The sequence below is a fragment of the Rhipicephalus sanguineus genome, chromosome 1 (genome assembly GCF_013339695.2).
Source record: "Rhipicephalus sanguineus isolate Rsan-2018 chromosome 1, BIME_Rsan_1.4, whole genome shotgun sequence".
NCBI lineage: Eukaryota > Metazoa > Arthropoda > Arachnida > Ixodida > Ixodidae > Rhipicephalus > Rhipicephalus sanguineus.
This window is the reverse complement of record NC_051176.1, coordinates 237174177-237192416: the sequence shown is the minus strand read 5'-3', so window position 1 is coordinate 237192416 and position 18240 is coordinate 237174177. Positions and strand designations below refer to the sequence as shown.

At 46.6% G+C, this 18240-nt stretch overlaps 1 protein-coding gene across 1 annotated transcript; it reads left to right on the top strand.

The window, feature by feature from the left end:
• Window positions 1-12919: 12919 nt before the first annotated feature.
• On the top strand, window positions 12920-15943 carry LOC119375160 (uncharacterized). Its single transcript, XM_037645355.2, has 2 exons — window positions 12920-14394; window positions 15743-15943. Exons 1-2 carry the CDS (start codon window positions 12976-12978, stop codon window positions 15941-15943), a joined length of 1620 nt encoding a protein of 539 aa, XP_037501283.1. The 5' UTR covers window positions 12920-12975.
• The last annotated feature ends 2297 nt before the right edge of the window (window positions 15944-18240 follow it).

The following is an 18240-nucleotide window of genomic DNA, read 5'->3' as shown; positions in this document are numbered from 1 at the left end:
GCGTCGCCCTTCGCTGTTGCTGGCGCTCGGGTAAGGCGTTGCAGGTAAGGCCAAGGAAAATGTGAAAAAATAGGCTCTGTAGGGACCCCCCCCCCCCACCACCCCGTCTGACAAGACGGGTGACCCCTACAGAACGGTTGCATATTTTTCGGGAGGAGAACTGCCGTAGAAGACTGGTTACAACTTGGTTTTCGAAAAAAGAAAAAAAAAGTAATTGATTACCGGTAATCAATTACAAAAAAGTGTAATTGATATTACCCAGAACGTTACAGTTTCGAAAAAAAGTAATCGATTATATTACAAAATTATAAGCAAATGTAATTGATTACAAGTAATAAGTTACTTGTAACGCCTTACGTACAACTCTGATACATACTGCATACCAGGCCTGTAGCCAGGAATTTTTTTTCGCGGGGTGGGGGTGTGGGGTGGGGGGCACTTGCTGAATGCCTTGACTATTTCAAGAAAAACGCCTATTTTCATTATTTGCGGTAAAACACCCCGCTCCGTCAAAATTTCGAGGGGGGGGGGGGGCTAGGCTTCCCCCCACCCCCCTGGATACGGGCCTGATACGTACATGCATACATATCTCGTGTCGAACCGGAAAAAAAAAATGCTGGTTTGTTGCGGGCTCGGGTTCGCTCCGATTTCGTTCTGTTTCGGAGAAATAAAAGTTTATAACGGTTCGCGAACCGGTTCGACACGGTAAATTTCGCCTTGCCCGTCACGGTGGCCTAGTGGTTATGGTGCTCGACCGCTGACCCAAAGGTCGCGGGATTGAATCCCGGCCATGGCGGCTGCATTTCGATGGAGGAAAATGCTAGAGGCTCGTGTACTTATATTACGGGCACGTTAAAGACCCCATGGGGTCGAAATTTCCATAGCCCTCCAATACGGCGTCTCTCATAATAATACCGTGGTTTTAGGACGTAAAACCCCAGCAATTATTATTAAACTTCGCCTTGCTTCATAGAGGAGAGCTATAGAGACACGCTACAGAGTCTCGTGAAAGTATACATAGGCTTTCGCCTGCGCTCTCCTTGGCGTTAGCCAAAGAGACCGTCCATTTTTCATATGCATACCGAGTAAGGCAAAACCGCAAAAATTTATAGGGATGTTCGAAAGCGAATTCTTCAAATCAGTTCGAATACAGGAAAAACTACCCAAACCTTCACAATCAAATTGAAAGGTTTTTACTCCGTAATTGACGTCGTTTAGCCATATCACATTCAAGTATAAAACAAAATAATGATAAAGCAACATACGCATAGTTGTGACAAGTGTCAACCTTGATGTGAAATGACGTCACTTTCAGAAATACAGCGATGCACCACACATTCTATCCGTACAATGTCCACGAATGAACTATAATGTGAACCCATAATGACCATGCAACTGAAAGAATCTTGCAGAGGAGTAAACGTTGACTAAAAATATTTAAAAAAGTAAGGAAATAAACACCGGGGATAGTCGTGTTCATTCAGTGTTACAAAGTTATTGCGGACGCTATGCTATACACTGGCCGATTGTCTGGTTAAGTGAAAGTGGAGGCGACCATGATTATTCACAAAAGTCTAAAATAACATGACGCCAAATCGGTAGTGTATACGGGGGTGGGGGGGGGGGGTGGAGGGCATTAAGTACCCCCTTATTTATATTCTGGCGACCCCCTCCCCTTCCGGTGCCGCATAAGGTTTCAGGGGACGAGCTACGAAGTGCGCCCAAAAATATGGAAAAGTGGTGCGCAGGATTGACGCTATAAATCAATATCGAGTGAATCCGGGGACTGTGTGAGACAGTGTGAGGAGGCGGGAGGATTGGAAAATTATGATGAGACCCTCCTTTACAACAAAATGTTTCAGGAGGCGGGCAGTGAAACGTAACGAAAAAGTGGAGCGCTGGTATTGGATTGAATATATAGATTGGGGATGTGAAAGTGAGTCGGAGGACAGCGGCAGTTTCAAGGGGGTAGGGGGTTTGAGGAGGGAGGAGGAGACAGGAAACGCTTAAAGTACAGGTCGGAACGATCAATTACGTAACTGTAAAACTTGAAGATGTAGCTTTTAACGAAGAAAGAAAAGAACAAGGAGCGATAGGCGCAATGCTATACACTGCGATAGATCTAAATCCCTTTATTCAGTATAAGGTAAACAGGTAAGCAAAATCAATAGCTGGCTAAGCTGGTCACTAATCATAACGTGCGAGCGAAGCAGCCAGCACACGGAAGAGGACAAGGCGTAGGAAACACAAGTTAACGATACACTTACACATTTTTTATTACACCGTGCTTACATATCCTTGTGTTTTCTCCGCTTTGTCACGTTCCGTGCGCAGCATCACACTGTCACTCATAATGATGTTTAGTCACCAACTCACCCAGCTGCCGACTTTTCTCAACTTGCAACTCCACACTGGAGAAGGACGTTTTGTTATATTATAGCAGTTTTGAATTGCGCCTATAACTTTCATTCTTTGCTTTCCTCCTTCAATCAATACCTCCATGTTTTACAGTTTCTTAACTGAATTTTTCGACCTATATTGTGCTTCTCACAACGGCATGCCTTTTGTCTCCCTTAGAGGTGGTCCACGGAAAAGTTGGCAAGTAAACAATTTTTAAATTGCAACATCAAGGCTCCTTGGCCGCCGTTATCGTCAAATCTGCAGTGGCTGAACGTAGTTAAACCAAGTTTGTCGAGCGAAGGACGAGACCAATGGTTTGCAGAGATTTTTTTGCATGCCTTGGTTTAATGATAATAATAATAATAATTCTTGGGGCTTTACTTCCCAAAACCAGGATTTGATTATGAGAGACGCCGCAGGGGAGGGCTCCGGAAATTTCGACCATCTATGGTTCTTTAACGTGCACCTAAATCTAAGCATACGAGCCTCTAGCATTTCTCCTCTCATGACTTGGTTTAGGCAAGGACCACGAGAAGTATACACGCTTAGGCTACACGCTGCCACAAGGAAGCCAAGCAGGGGGCCAAAAAAAATTTTAGATGCGAAGCAGCTTTTGCTCGGGGCTGTGTCCGGTGGTGGCGTCCGCGCTCCACTGCGCATGCGCCTACTCTCTCTCCCACTCTCCTCCTTTACGCAGGTGTTCGGTCGCCCTCTCTCCTCTCCTCCCCCGCGCTGCAGCCGCGGTGCAGCCTCTCCTCCCACGTGATGCAGCCGCGCCGCAGCCAAATACAGCCTGTAACCCACTCTCTCCTCTCCCTCCCCCATTTCATGTTGCATATGGTTCATACATGAGCAACATGAGCAGCATATGGTTCATCACGTAATATTGCGGATAAGTTCAAGGTCAACTAAACGCATGGCAGAGCAGACCTGTCGGCCTGGTAATAAATGCAATGTAAAGGAGACGTGTTGTAAATGTCGTTCCATACAGCCAAGGTGTATTCCAGTCAGTGTTCCAATTTGGGTTTCAAATTTCTAAAGTCCCCAGACGACAAGCAAATATTGCTTGGCCGCTCAAAGCTGAAGGTCTTAACGTGTGTGGACTGTGGAGAACGCGTGAACGTGGCGCCAAAAAGAACGCAATGTTACTCATCTATATTGCACGGCAAAATCTTTCTAGGTGAAAAGGATTACGGTGGGTATTGCGACGTGTGTGATGGCACCTTTGTTTTTGCTTTGTTTAAAATAATTCCGGTTTGAAGACGCCGATCAACAAATACGCCGATATCATGTTTATAAATGATAATGGTTGCAAACGCAGGCCATTGACATAAATATCTTAAAATCACGTATTATACAAAAAGAGAGAGATTGTGATCGCGGCATTGCTGACAGATAATGAAATATTAGAGGTGATGGAACGTAAGCCCGAAGAAGAACAGAGGTCAGGCAAGTGCAAGGTGTTGACAAATGAAACATGTTTTCTTAGACTGCTTTTCGGCGAACCCGGAGATAAGAAGGGAGGCCAGATAACGATAGTTTGCGCGATTGACCAGGCCAAAGTTTTTGATGGGATCGCAGTGTATGTAATTAAGTTGACGAAGAAATAGAGAGGAAAGACGGAGGGCGATTAGAGGCGACAACGAAACGTCAAGCGTGAGCGACCCCGAGCGTTTCATCCCCTCCGCCCCCCCCCCCCCCCCCCCCCACGTCGGGGGGAAGTGATTTTAAAATTAAGGAAGGGAAAAGAAAAGTGCACCCCGAAACTGTCTCTCAGGGGAGGACACCTCAGCAGTAGTGGACAGGAGAAGTGATGAGCGATTGAAAGAGATAGAGAGGAAAGACGGGGGGCGATTAGTGGCGATCGCCGACGACGAGGCGTCAGGCGTGAGCGCCTTCGAGCGTCTTCCGAGGAAAGGCCTCTTGCAGCATCTGTTCTCGACAAGAGTATTGGTGCTGTAAGCTGCCGGAATAGCAATGCGGGTGTGAGGAGCTCTGGACGTCCGTATGTTTTTAGTATAGGACAGGCAGCATCACTCAGGCATCATAACTACACAAAACTTACGTGTTTTTTTTCTTGTTCTTTTTTTCATTTGAGGAGGTTCTGTTGTTTTTTGACAGGATTGTACGTAACATATGCCGAATTTCCTCTGTTCAGATTCGCGGGCCTAATAATTTAGGAAGTGAGAGGAGCGGCTCTTTTTTTTTTTTTTTCGAGATAGGTGTAAACACGAAGCACTACAGATCTTCGTATTCTGTGTAAGGACCGTGTTTTCAAGTTTTCATACGGTTGAAGAAGTTGTCAGTGATGTCGTGAAATAATGCAGTGGTTTCTAAAATGAAATATAATAGCCAATCTGACTTATTCTTATATCACCACCAAGCACTTGCTCACCATGGCATCATTGTTTTGGATGGATGGATGGAAACAACTTTAGTCAAAGTCCGGCGATGTTTAACAACCCGTGCTCAGGTCTCCCATGAGGGGACTTCGAGGCCTTGCCTCGTCGCCGCCTCTCGGGCCCGCTGGACTGCCCACTCTTGTGTCTTGAAGCTGGAGCTGCGCAGAGCGGCGGCCCATTTCGACGCAAGAGCCTCCGGAGCTATGCCATTTGAGCTGCTGTAACAGGGCACTCCCACAACATGTGCGAGAGCGTCGCTCGAGTTGCCTGACATAACGTGCAAATCGCACTCGGGTATTGCGTTGGGAAAATGTGTCGCAATCGCACCGGACTGGGGAAGGTGTGTGTCTGCAGCTGTCGCCAGACGACTGCCAGTAAGCGCGCCCTTCATCACACTGAAGGTGAGCCGCGCGTTTAGAGAAAACAAGAAAGTGCTCAGTCATGACGCGCGCTGATGTACGTATGTAGCTTCTTGCCCCTTGTCATCCCCCCCTGACATCAACCACCCCTCGCATGTTTTGAACCAGGAGGTCCGATCTCGACGAGGTGGTGTCCGACTCTGCGCGGCGAGTCATTTCTCGCGCATAGCGGTGCGCCACCTCGTTCGAGTTAAGGGGCCCTCATCCGTGGGGGTAGCAACGTCTGCTGGGAACCAAAGGATTGCGGTGCTATTGAACTGCTGTCGACCAGCTCTCCTTTATCTGGAGAGCTTCCGGAGAAATGCGCCCCCGCGCATAGTTACGAACTGCGGATTGTGAGTCGCTATGAACTGCCTCGCAGAAGGGATCGGTAAAATAACAAGCACATGTGCTGATGACGTCACACGCATGCATTGTTCAGGTTATCAGTGCAAAATTTGAGGAATGAAAATCTGACTTTCAATTCCTCTTCTAATAATGGACCTCGATATCAACGAAAATAGGGTTCGTCTAGAATTCTGTACCAATGTAGACTGATTTAGTGCTTCTCTTTATCATTCCTTTAATATCTCTGCTTAAAATGTGTTCTCGTCACACCGTGTTCTCGTCCAAGATGTAAGACTTGTAAGCACCTTCAAGATGACGTTATAGTTAAAAGCACCGGAAGTGATTACGTCCATCATATAAAATCTAGTTTCACCTGCACTAGTTCAAACGTTATCTACATGATCGAATGTTCATATTGTCAAAAACGGTACATTGGCGAAACGGGACAACCTGTTAATGTTAGATTAAACGGGCATCGCGCGGACACAGCGAAAAAGTTACCCAAAGCAGTGGCACAGCATTTTAATGTAGCAGGTCACAACTTCGAAGATCTCAAACTTTACATACTTCAGTCAAACTTCCGGTCCCCAAGAGACAGAAAATATACAGAGTCATACCTTATTCACAAGTTCAATACACTCCAGCCAGCAGGCATTAACGTTTCTAAGGGGGCTCTCGAATCTATTCGATATGGTACATACACAACGAAAACGAATGAGAGTTAATCCCTTCTTCTAAGCTTTCGAACCTACTATTGTTAAAATGCCACGTGCTTCCATTGACAATCATTCAGTGGAACGTACACCCTCCCGTCCTCCCCCCCCCCTTTTTTTTTTCGTTCCTTATGACTCACCCAATCGTCGCGGTGGCCTCTCCCCCCCACCCCTTCTCCCCTCTTTTGGAGAGGGCACGAAGCATATACACACGATAGCTAAGGAAATCAGTTCCAGCCTTGAAGAAGACAAGTCCACTTGTCGAAACGTTGGCTCGAGCATCCACCACCTGTTTTACGGATTTTTTCATTTGCTTATAATGTGGAAATTCTGGCGCAAGAGATACTTGCAGAAATCCACCTGCCAACATACACACTGGCCTAAACGTTTCGAGTAAGTTGTTTCGTTTTACCTTCTTGTTGTCTGCATTTTGCTATCTTCCTTACTTTTCCTCTTTTCGTGTCCATTCTGTTATTCTCCGGTCTTCCCCTCCTCTGAAGTACTCCCTGTTATGATCGGCCTGCCTGGCTTGGCGCCGCTTTGACGCATGAGACTTTGCGGCTAAGACTACCCTGGTTTCTTCCGGGTCAGCGGTTGCAGAGATGCCCCAAGAGCGGCGACAACACGAAGGTCGTTCGTCTATTATTCTCAGGTTGTCTGCGCCCCTCGTAAAACCCTTTGGGCACGCCTGACCGACTGACAGATTGGGAAGAGTTGTTGGCCGTCGAGGCGGCTGGCTTTGTCGTCAAGGTGCCCCGGACAAAGGACCCAGCGTCTGGGAACCGTCTGCGGATGCATTTCCCATGTTCTCCGTGGCGCCTTGTTGCCGCTGTTTCCACAATTCGTGGTCTGCCTCGCGCATACCCATCATTGCAACAGACTACGAAATTGACTTCCACGTAAGACTCAACGTCTTCGTGCTGTGCCGTGTGTGCGCGGTGGGCAGTGTTTTTCCCTCGCCATGGGACGAACTGGATGTGCCTCTTTCTCCTTTCGTGGGTTGGGAAGGAGGCGGCGTTTCACCTTCCCCTTTTGGGGGCGGAGGTGAAGATGGACATTTTCATTGGACTGTGCTGGCCTCCATTGTTTTTTCCTACAGGGAACCCTGGGAAGACCAGGGCATAAAATGCGAGCGCCGATGCGCTCCCGACGAGCTCTCACAAGTTCTCTCAAGCTCTTACAAGCTCCGAGAGCTTCCATGATGCTAACCCCATCATGTAGCAACACGCTACCTGTAAATAATGTAATAAAACGTTACTGTTAACAGCTCCGGGCTCCTCTCCTCGACATCTCCCCGGGACTCTGGCTGGCTCCGGTCCTCTGGGCAGAACCCCGATCACATCAACTGGATGGCAGCGGTGTGATGCTGCTGACAACTGGAACACATCAACTGGTTAGCAGCAACGGGATGACCCATGCTTGACTCGGGCCTCAACGATATGGTGAGTGCTTGACTTTCTTTGAGTTTTGCCAGGTTTTAGCTTTTGAAGTTTTCTAAATCTGTGTGTAATCTTCTGTGCGTATAGGCTTCGTTGTACCGCTACCATACGTCACAGCTATTCACCATTTTAGCTTTCATGTTCTAAAACTGGCAGTGTTTTACCGTGCGTCTAGGCTTCGCTTGCTCGCTACCTAACGTCACGGCGGGTAGAAAGTCCTCACTCGTGAAGACCATGGAGTTGGTAAAGAAGCTAGAGAGACCAGACCTCTTACTACTGTGTGAAGAGCTGGGAATTAAGGTTGGGAGAGAAGAGAGAGAGTCACAGCTGATTAAGGCTATTCAGGAATGCGGGGCGGAAGATGACGAAATTGAGGAGTGCTGGGAAGAAGTAGAAAAAAAGCAAAAAGAGGCCGAGAGAATCAAAAGATGGGCTGAAGAAGACAGGATAAATGAGAAAAGGAGATTGGCTTTAGCACTTTATCAGGCATCAAGTAACCCGAATAACGAGAAAGCAGCCTCAGATAAGAAAAAGAAAGGCAGTCCTGCTAAGCCCACGTCTACAGTGAGCCACTCAGAAGATCGAAAGAAAGAAAAGGCGTTTAAGGCTAGGAAGCCGGTTGTATGCCACCGTTGCAAAGAGCTAGGTCACATCGCAATCGGCTGCCGCAAGCCTAGGAATGTTCTCTGTTTTCGGGACAGCAGCGACAATAATCTGGAACAATTGAAACCCCCCATTCAGGAATTAGTTGAGGAAAACGTACTGCGGGACTCTTCCGCAACGTTTGATAGTGTACATCCGTACTCTTTGACAAATGAGGTGACCGCAGGGGAACGCCCGTGTGCATGGCAAGTAGTTGAAAATGAAAGTGTGTGTTTGCCATTAGCCCGCGTTGAGAGTGAGGGACCGTTCAGACTGCTCGCCACGGAAACTTTGGTGTCCCAAAACCTGCCCGAGCATTATCCCTCTCAGAATGACGTGGATATGCTTTCGAAAGGCCTTTGTTTTGGTGACGAATCGGCGGCAGCTATGACGGATCCGATGGCCTGTGAGTCTGCTCATGAGGTTCCGGAAGCAGAAAGCGCTAACGAAGCAGACTGTAAAAGTTCAGATGATGAGGCGCTTAGCTTACCACGAGAGGAAGAGGCGCTCAACATAGCGCGAGGTGATGAAGCGCTTAGATTAGCGCGAGGTGATGACTCTCATCAAGGAGAGACATCTGATGGCGAGCCGGCTGGTTTAGCAAGTGTCGATTGTAGCGTTGTTTCTGAAGTGCAGACAGCTAGAAATAACGCCGAGGATAAACCAGTTGAGCCGCCTGGAGTTTTGAGCAATTTACTTCCGAGTATTATTGCCGAGTCGGGGAGCGTTCCGTGCCGCCCCGAAAGAAAAAGGCGCCAGCGAAAACTTCGGAGAACGGGGAAAGGTCCAAGTTGCCTCGAGCGGAGTCTGGAAACCCCGAAAAGGTTCTCTAAAAGTCAAAAGTTGCGGGTCTCGCACAAATCGAGATTAGGCATAAAACGTGTCGCGAGGGCCAAGAAAAAGAGACGCCGAAATAGTCGCCTGGTTTCATCATCTTTGGTGAAGGCTAAACGGTGGAGCAAAGCGAGGTGGTGCGTACGCGACTGTAACGACAAAGGTCCTCCCCCAAGTTTGCGAGAGAGTGACCGCTGCTCTGGGCGGCCCACAATGAGGAAGCTTAGGCGTCCGGGTGCGTCTTTGTCGGAGTTCGGGGCCCGCGGAACAAAGGTCACCGCCACTGTGTGCTTCGGACAGGTTGGCTTTTTGTCCCTCCGTCGCGATCTGGCCCATCGACAACTGTGGTATGCGCGTCCCCCCAGAGCACGTCTGAAAGGGTGCCGCATTAAATTACGCAGTGTCACGAAGGATACTAAGAATTTGTCTTGTATCCAGTTTTATTATTGTTTTGTTTAGCTGTCTAACGTTTGCATGTCTGCCGATGAGCAAGGACTGTGTCGATTTTTGAAAGTTTTATTTTCCTCCTCATCTTAACTGCAGACATTGAGATATTTGCTAAACTGCTTGTTTGCTTACATTTTGCAAAAGCTAGCACCCGAGTAGAGGGTTTTGCGCTGATTTTAACAGAGAAGTAGGCTGAAGGTAAAAAAAGCCTCTGTTTAAACCTTATGTTTTTGCAGTGTAGTGTAGGTTTTTGCTTTTGTTGATTTTATTTTATCCGCATAATGTTCGGACAGTGTAAGGCTACCAAGAATTTCTCTTGTATCCAGTTTTGAATTGTTTTGCTTTTAATGTTCGCGTGTCTGCAGATGAGCAAGGAATATGTCGATTTTTGTAACTTTTATTTTCTTCCTCATGATAACTGCAGACATTAAGATACTTAATGAACTGAGTGTTTGCTTACATTTAGCGAAACCTAACACCCGTGTAGAGGGTTTTGCGCATGTTGATTTTTAACAGAGAAGTAGGCTGAGGGTAAAAGCCTCTGTATAAACCTTGTGTAAATTTGCAGCACACGTGTTAGTATGCGCATCAGTGTAGTGTAGGTTTTTTGTTTCTCTGTTTGTTTTATTTTCATACGCGCAAGTTTGATTTTGAGTTTTACTTATACTGTGAGAGGCGTAATTCATTAACTACCTCCTTTCGTTTTGTTTCGCCCGTAGCACCTGCGTGCCTTGAACGCTGTGAATCTCTCTGGGAAATGATACAAAACGTTAGGCTGTTGATTTGCTTCGCACGTATGTAGGTCTGAGTTTGTTATGGCTTCGTTATCTGATTCTTGATTTTCACGAGTGAGCGCACCAATTGTAAATTTCTAGGGAGTTTTACCAAAACTGTAACCTGGCATTTCTCGAGGTCAGTTGAGTGCTCTATGTTTGTTGTGCCTCGGGTCTTGCGTGGTTCGTTTCTGGCGTTTGCTGGCCATGGCTCAGGTCCAGAGATTGGTGCAGCCTGCGTCAACGTCTACAAGGGAGCAGATCTACGGTCTCTGCGGAGTGCTTTGGTGCTGCAACCCCTTCGAGACCTCCGGTGACGGTGGACGGGCTGTTATGATCGGCCTGCCTGGCTTGGCGCCGCTTTGACGCATGAGACGTTGCGGCTAAGACTACCCTGATTTCTTCCGGGTCAGCGGTTCCAGAGATGCCCCAAGAGCGGCGACAACACGAAGGTCGTTCGTCTAATATTCTCAGGTTGTCTGCGCCCCTCGTAAAACCCTTTGGGCACGCCTGACCGACTGACAGATTAGGAAGAGTTGTTGGCCGTCGAGGCGTCTTGCTTTGTCGTCAAGGTGCCCCGGACAAAGGACCCAGCGTCTGGGAACCGTCTGCGGATGCATTTCCCACGTTCTCCGTGGCTCCTTGTTGCCGCTGTTTCCACCACGTGGCCTGCCTGGCGCCGCATACCCATCATTGCAACAGACTACGAAACTGACTTCCACGTAAGACTCAACGTCTTCGTGCTGTGCCGTGTGTGCGCGGTGGGCAGTGTTTTTCCCTCGCCATGGGACGAACTGGATGTGCCTCTTTCTCCTTTCGTGGGTTGGGAAGGAGGCAGCGTTTCAGCTTTCCCTTTTGGGGGCGGAGGTGAAGATGGAGATTTTCATTGGACTGTTCTGGCCTCCATTGTTTTTTCCTGCAGGGAACCCTGGGAAGGCCAGGACATAAAATGCGAGCGCCGATGCGCTCCCGACGAGCTCTCACAAGTTCTCTCAAGCTCTTACAAGCTCCGAGAGCTTCCATGATGCTAACCCCATCATGTAGCAACACGCTACCTGTAAATAATGTAATAAAACGTTACTGTTAACAGCTCCGGGCTCCTCTCCTCGACATCTCCCCGGGACTCTGGCTGGCTCCGGTCCTCTGGGCAGAACCCCGATCACATCATCCCATACACGTTCAGTTATAAAGACAGGTGCTCAATGTGTTCGCAAAAGTTGATAACATCGTTTTTCTCTCCCGTCATCTCTCTTTCTCGGAATAACCGCAGTACCAGATAAACCTGCTCGGGTATCGCACAACGCTAGAAACAAAGATAGACGGAAGCCCAAGATTAGGCACTTGAATAGCGAGTAATCTATACCACTGTTTCCCTGAGTGAAGTACTGCACATATACTGCCAGTTAGGTGTATTTTAGGATGCACTCAAATGTGAGGGCACAGATGTGCCGGTGCAGTTTACTGCTGGCCCGACAGCTGCAGTCAGCTACAGCTGCGTCAGTTATGGGGCGAGGTGTAAGGTAGGAAAGCGCTCGCCTACCCACTTTCCTAGTAAAATGGGAAAGCTACGCCTCGGCCAGCAAAGCTTCCAAAGAAATATTCGATTGGGCAATCGTCAGTGATGTTTTGTTTGCAGCTTAGTACGCTTAGTACTGATCAATCTGGATAGAAAGAAAAGTATATTGCAAGAAATGGATGTCACTCTCAACCCTCGTAGACGTCCCGCAGGTCGGATCAGGTCGGACAATGTGGCTTTTAAACTCAGCGTTGGGCGTTTAAAGAAACTAGCTAAATGTCGGGGATATGCTAGTTGATACGGCATGATTAGTAAAAAAAAAAGCAGTAAGAGGTCATGGCAAAGAAACGAAATAAAGTAACATGGCGAGGCAGGCTAGTTGATACAAGTGCAACAAGATACGATGGCACTGTGACAGACACAGTGTAAGGCGCAGTACTGGCTATTGAATATATGCATGCGCAGTGTAGAATTGTGTACGTTAGCGCTTGTTATGTGCCAAGAATGGCTTATAACGACAGAAAGTTGAGTTAGTTGGTCAGGATTTATGATAAAAGAAAGTGTGCGTGCAAACACGGACAGAAGAGAAGAGATCATGACAACACATGATGTTTGTGCGTTTGTGTTGGCGTTTGTGTTGTGCTGATCTCTTCTTTTGTGTCCGTGTTTGCACGCATACCTTATTTTATCAAATAGTGACAACTTTTTGCCATTGACTTAACGCACCGTTTCACTAAGCTGGTTCAGTAAGCGGCGTTCAAAACCGCGGAGTGTCAAGCGCTGCTTGCTCGCAGCATCCCAGTTATCGTATTACCGACAGAACGTGCGTGTAATGCAGCGGGCGACAGCGGCTGAAAGGTATGTGGATACACGACGCCGTGGGAGGGAGCAGGAGAAACGCGTGAGGAGGAACGGAGAGGCGGAGGGAAGATATGTGGATATCAGAGCCGCCGCAACGCGGCGCTCGATGAATGCGAAACTTTGTGGTTAACTGCGGGCGTCGACGCGCGGTTTGGTGGATGTGTTCGCGCGCTGACGTTGCGTGCGATGCTGGAAGTTTGTTATGGGCCACTACTTCGAGTCAACGAAACATGAAGGGCTGCGCTACTACTTCGAAGAAGCATGCAGACTCGATTACGACGAAGCGAAAGAGATTCTGAGCTCAGAACGTGCAGCAAGAGCGGTCTACCGAGATGCATGGAAGGAAGCGGACACCCTTTACAAGGTGAAACGTAAACAGTATCCTTCACATCGGTGGAATGTGATGAAAAAAGAGAACTTCGTGGCCATTATGTGCTATACGCTAGAAAAGCCAAATATTTGCCGACATTTCAACCAACTCTGCCGCGCCGCAACGCCTACGAAGGAAAGCTGGAATTCCTTTCCTTTCAAAAGTCTTCTGTATTTCCTAATCAATGCGTTCAACCGGTTGCCTGACTTCCATGCACCCGTGGTGTTTCGAGGGGTCGACAAGTTTGTTTACAGCAACGATGAAGCGCGCTTCAGTCAGTTCCTCTCTGCCTCTGTGTGTCCGCGACAGGCGGCCAAATTTGGCCGTGGTGTATATCGCCTGGACCTGCGAGACATTCCTGCTTCGCTAATGAAAGACATAAGCATCTACTCAATCTATCCGATGCACAGGGAAGTTTTGATCTGGCCTTTCTGCGTGTTTACGCTAACAGCTGGGAAGGAGGAAGATGTGAAAGTTCTGAAGTTCGATCACATGAAAACGTGGACTTCGCGCAGTCATTTGTACAGCGCGCCTCCATGTAGCAGAGCTACCGCGAAGACCAAATCTGCCGATCGCCCGTCGATTTCCGGAGAGCAAGGTGCATTTTCGCTCGGCGCCCCAAGTGCCAAGCGTGCCAAGCCCACGTCTCGACAAACAACTCAGGAACACGGACGCTTTGAACCGCCTGCGCTTTCTCCTGTCAGGAGAGATACGCATGGAACCTCAGCCGGAGCGGTAACTTCGGCGACCCTTGCCACATGGGAAAGTCAGAGAGATGTCATTGGCAAAATCAAACAGGACTTCGTGATAACCGTACCACGCGACTCTTCCAACCAGCCTTCCCTCAAAATCGTTCCTGGAGGCATTCCTACACGGAACGCGAGCGTTGACAAAATGGGTGCAAGGATCAATGTGGGCCAGACGCATGCACACGCGCACTCTAAGAGATTACAGCCTCCGCAACAAGTCACGCGGGCCACTGTCATAACAATACCGCATGACTCTTCCCGTGAACCTTCTGCAAGAGCTCCTGACGGCAGACTGACATGGAACACGTATTATGTTCCAGTGGGTGTAAGAAACAGTCTGAGTCAAGCAAGTGCTCATGTGGAACCGACGAGGATGGAGGCTGTGCACCAAGCTGACACCAGTTGTGAAAATCGTAACGGCAGCCGTGGCCTGTGGAAACGGGTGGCAGCAGCAGTCCTCATCGGTGTGATCGTGCTTTTAGGCATACTCCTTCTGTTGAAGGTATTTGTACTTTAGTGTTTTTCTTGGGAAAATGCTTATTCAGCCACGTGGACCTCAGACACTCGTCATTGTTATTGCACTTACTCTGTTTAGAAACAGGTTGTTTTACTCAAGAGTATTTTCTGTCTTTCCAGAGTAGTTAAGTACACTCGCTACCTTGCACAGGAAGCAATATTAAAAGTTCTTTTCCCGCATTGGGCGAAGAGAAGTCTGAGGAAGACGATTTTGCAGTCATAGATGGGATATTTTATGCTTCCTGTGTTTTACGGCTGAGGCCTCTTGTTTCTCAGCTAGCCTTCTTGTGCAGTTGCAGCACACTTCACAGCCCGATTATTTTACTATGCTATTTTATGCTCAGTAATTCTGGCTCTTTGCACATTTCTAATGAATCAGCTAAAATACTTTGGTAAATTTACTGCCACTCAGGTGTGCAAAACTGAACTTTTGACAGCGTGCAAGTCAACTCTCTCTATTTTTCACTTACCGAGCAACAAGTGTCACTTGAGTGAAAAGGCAGAAGCTACACTTGCACACATAATCAACACTCCTGAGATGTGTACTTGCTGCGTCTGTGTCTGAAACTGCAATTATTATTGGTAGTGTATTATTTTTGGATCCACGTACGCTGCATTTGCAACTTAACATTCCATCTAAAAGCTCAAAGTTGTCATGATTCCTTGAACTCAAGGTTAAATAGGACTGGTGGAGTTATAACATATAATTAAGTTAAATTTTTTCTTTATGGTGCCCTTATTAAGCATTAAAGCTATTTTTGACCCTAGTCTACACTTCAGCTAAACTTATAATCACTTACTGTATGTTAAGACGTGGAATCATTAGGCACAATATAGCATGTCTTATCGTTTTTTGAACACTCCTGTTTTATCTTTCTTCAAACCGTCTACCACGCGTGACACTCTTGAACTCGATCTCACGCCATTTTTATGTGTGCACAAATACAAATATCTTAAGCACTTTTCTTTCACTCATTTGAGTTGTGACATTCTATATCTCGCTGCATTCATTCACTCCTAATAAATAAGTTTTAATGCGCTCTTTTTAGAAATCATTGTGCAACTGCTTAGTTTAGTATGTCTGTCTCATTCTTTGAATAATATGTTATTTCAGTGTTTCCCGATTTGTTCCGAAAAGGTGCTTTTTTTTAAGCTGCAGTACTGTTATTACTTGAATTCTGATAATATTGAAAGTGCTACTGTTTTGTTGAAAGTCGTTATATTCACTACTGTATTGCAGTTAGCCAGCATCAGTCAGTGCTGATATTGTGCGAATACAAGCGGTCGACTTCACGCTAACCACGCACTATTTGTGAAAAAAATAAATGTTCTAGTATGCAGTGGGTGCCATTCTATGGTCAGCTCCTGTGCGGCGACGAGCGAGGAGGAGGCGTCCCGTCGGAGCCGGGATGCCAGTGATGCGTTGGTCACTTGAGAGGCCCCGCACCTTCTCTCCGCAAGAGAATATCACACTCCGACGTGAGCAGCATCAAGCGCGTTCTGTGCTCCCCTCTCGCGTCCGTTTTCGTTACTAATAATAAATAGTCTGTTGTAACATTTCTTGGCAATGAAGGAAAGGCTACGGAGGTGGAGCTACTGCACAGGTACTGCTCCGCGAAATGGTCCACTTCGGCGCGCGCTTCGAATTTTGTTTTGGCTTGTGAACCTTTGGTATCTCCTGTGACGGCCGTTTGATTATCTGAGTGTCCGTCACAGGCTTAGACAGCCATTTGTTAGTGAAAATCGTCACAAGCACTTTCGGCGAGTCGTCGGTAAAGCTGGAGGGTGACGAGCGCTCACCCATGTCCAGAAATTTTGGACATTGCCCCTTCAGCTTTTTCTGGAGCTTCACTGCAGTACTCCACCGTAACTGAATGGGTGGTGTTTCAAAAACACTATATCTAGACATATCAGCCGAATTTCAAGAAGTTTCAAGTAACATCGATTAGAGAGGGCTAACTTTGAATAACATGCGCAGAAACGAAACTTGGTCGTTATGCCGTTTTTGAGTTACAGCGCCATCTTGTGAGACCATGCAGTGAAGCCACTCTCCAGGGGGTTCTGGTTCGACAGCTTCCAAGAGAGAGCAAACTGCATTGAAATGTGCGAAGGTGGAACTGTAAAACGATTGAAAACGGTTCGCGTTGGTATTGCAATGGCAAAACATGTGTTTGTCACTTTGTCTCGATGTGAACATAGAGACAAAGTGGATTAAGGAGGATTAAGCTGTGGGGCAGTGTGGAGAAGTTCATCAATGACAATTGGAGTGAATCGCCGTGGCTTAAGGCAGATTAAGGTGCAGAATGATGCGTAGAGTGGTATAGAGACGATGGATCAAGGTGGATTAAGGTATGGAGCAGTATGAGGTAGTACATCAAACTTAATTGAAGTGAACCACAGTGGCCTAAGGTGGATCAATGCACGGATTAATGAGTAAATTTGTATAAAGCGAATGGATTAAGGTGAATTAAGGTGTGGAGCAGCATGACATACATCCCAAATGTTATTTGAAGTGTAACAGAGTGTCTTAAGGCGGATTGAAGTGTGAAGGGGTGTAGCGATGATGGATTAAGGTGGATTGGGGGTGCGGATTAAGGTGTAGATTAATACAAAAGCTGGATTAAGGCGGATTAAGGTCTAGATTACTACAAGAAGCTGGATTAATGTAAGAACGATATGGAGTACTGTAGAAATGTTATTTAATGTGAGTCAGAGTAGATTAAGGTGGATTAAAGTTTGAAGGGGTATAGCGACGATGGATTAAGGTGGATTGGTGTACGGTATAAGGTGTAGATTAATAGAAAAAGGTGGATTAAGGTGGATTAAGGGGTGGAATATTACAAAAAAGCTGGATTAAAGTGCGATACGATACGGAGTACTACATCAATGGTATTTGAAGTGAGTCAGAGCGGATTAAGATGGATTAAAGTGTGGAGGGGTATAGATATGATGGATTATGTTTGATTGGGGCACGGATTAGCGTGCAGAATAATACAGAAAAGGTGGATTAAGGTGCGATACGATATGGAGTACTACATCAATGGTATTTGAAGTGAGTCAGAGCGGATTAAGGTGGATTAAAGTTTGAAGGGGTATAGAGATGATGGATTAAGGTTGATTGGGGTGCGGATTAAGATGTAGAATAATACAAAATGGTGTATTTAGAGCGGATTAAGGTGTACATTATTACAAAAAAGCTGGATTAAGGTTCGATATGATATGGACTACTATAGCAATGTTATTTAAAGTGAGTCAGAGTGGATTAAGGTTCATTAAAGTGTGAAGAGCTATAGAGATCATGGATTAAGGTGGATTGGGGCACAGATTAAGGTGTAGAATAATACAGAAAATGTGGATTAAGGTGCGATACGATATGGAGTACTACATCATTGATATTTGAAGTGAGTCAGAGCGGATTAAGGTGAAATGAAGTGGTAAGGGGTATATAGATGACGGATTAAGTTTGATTGGGGTGCGAATTAAGATGGAGAATAATACAAAAAGGTGGATTTAAGCTTATTAATCTGTAGATTGTTACAATAAATGCTGGATTAAGGTTCGATATGGTACGGAGTACTATGGCAATGTTATTTAAAGTGAGTTAGAGTGGATTAAGGTTGATTAAAGTGTGAAGAGCTATAGAGATGATGGATTATGGTCGATTGGGGCACGGATTAAGGTGTAGATTAATACAGAAAATGTGGATTAAGGTGCGATACGATATGGAGTACTACATCAATGGTATTTGAAGTGAGTCAGAGCGGATTAAGGTGAATTAAAGTGGTAAGGGGTATATAGATGACGGATTAAGTTTGATTGGGGTGCGAATTAA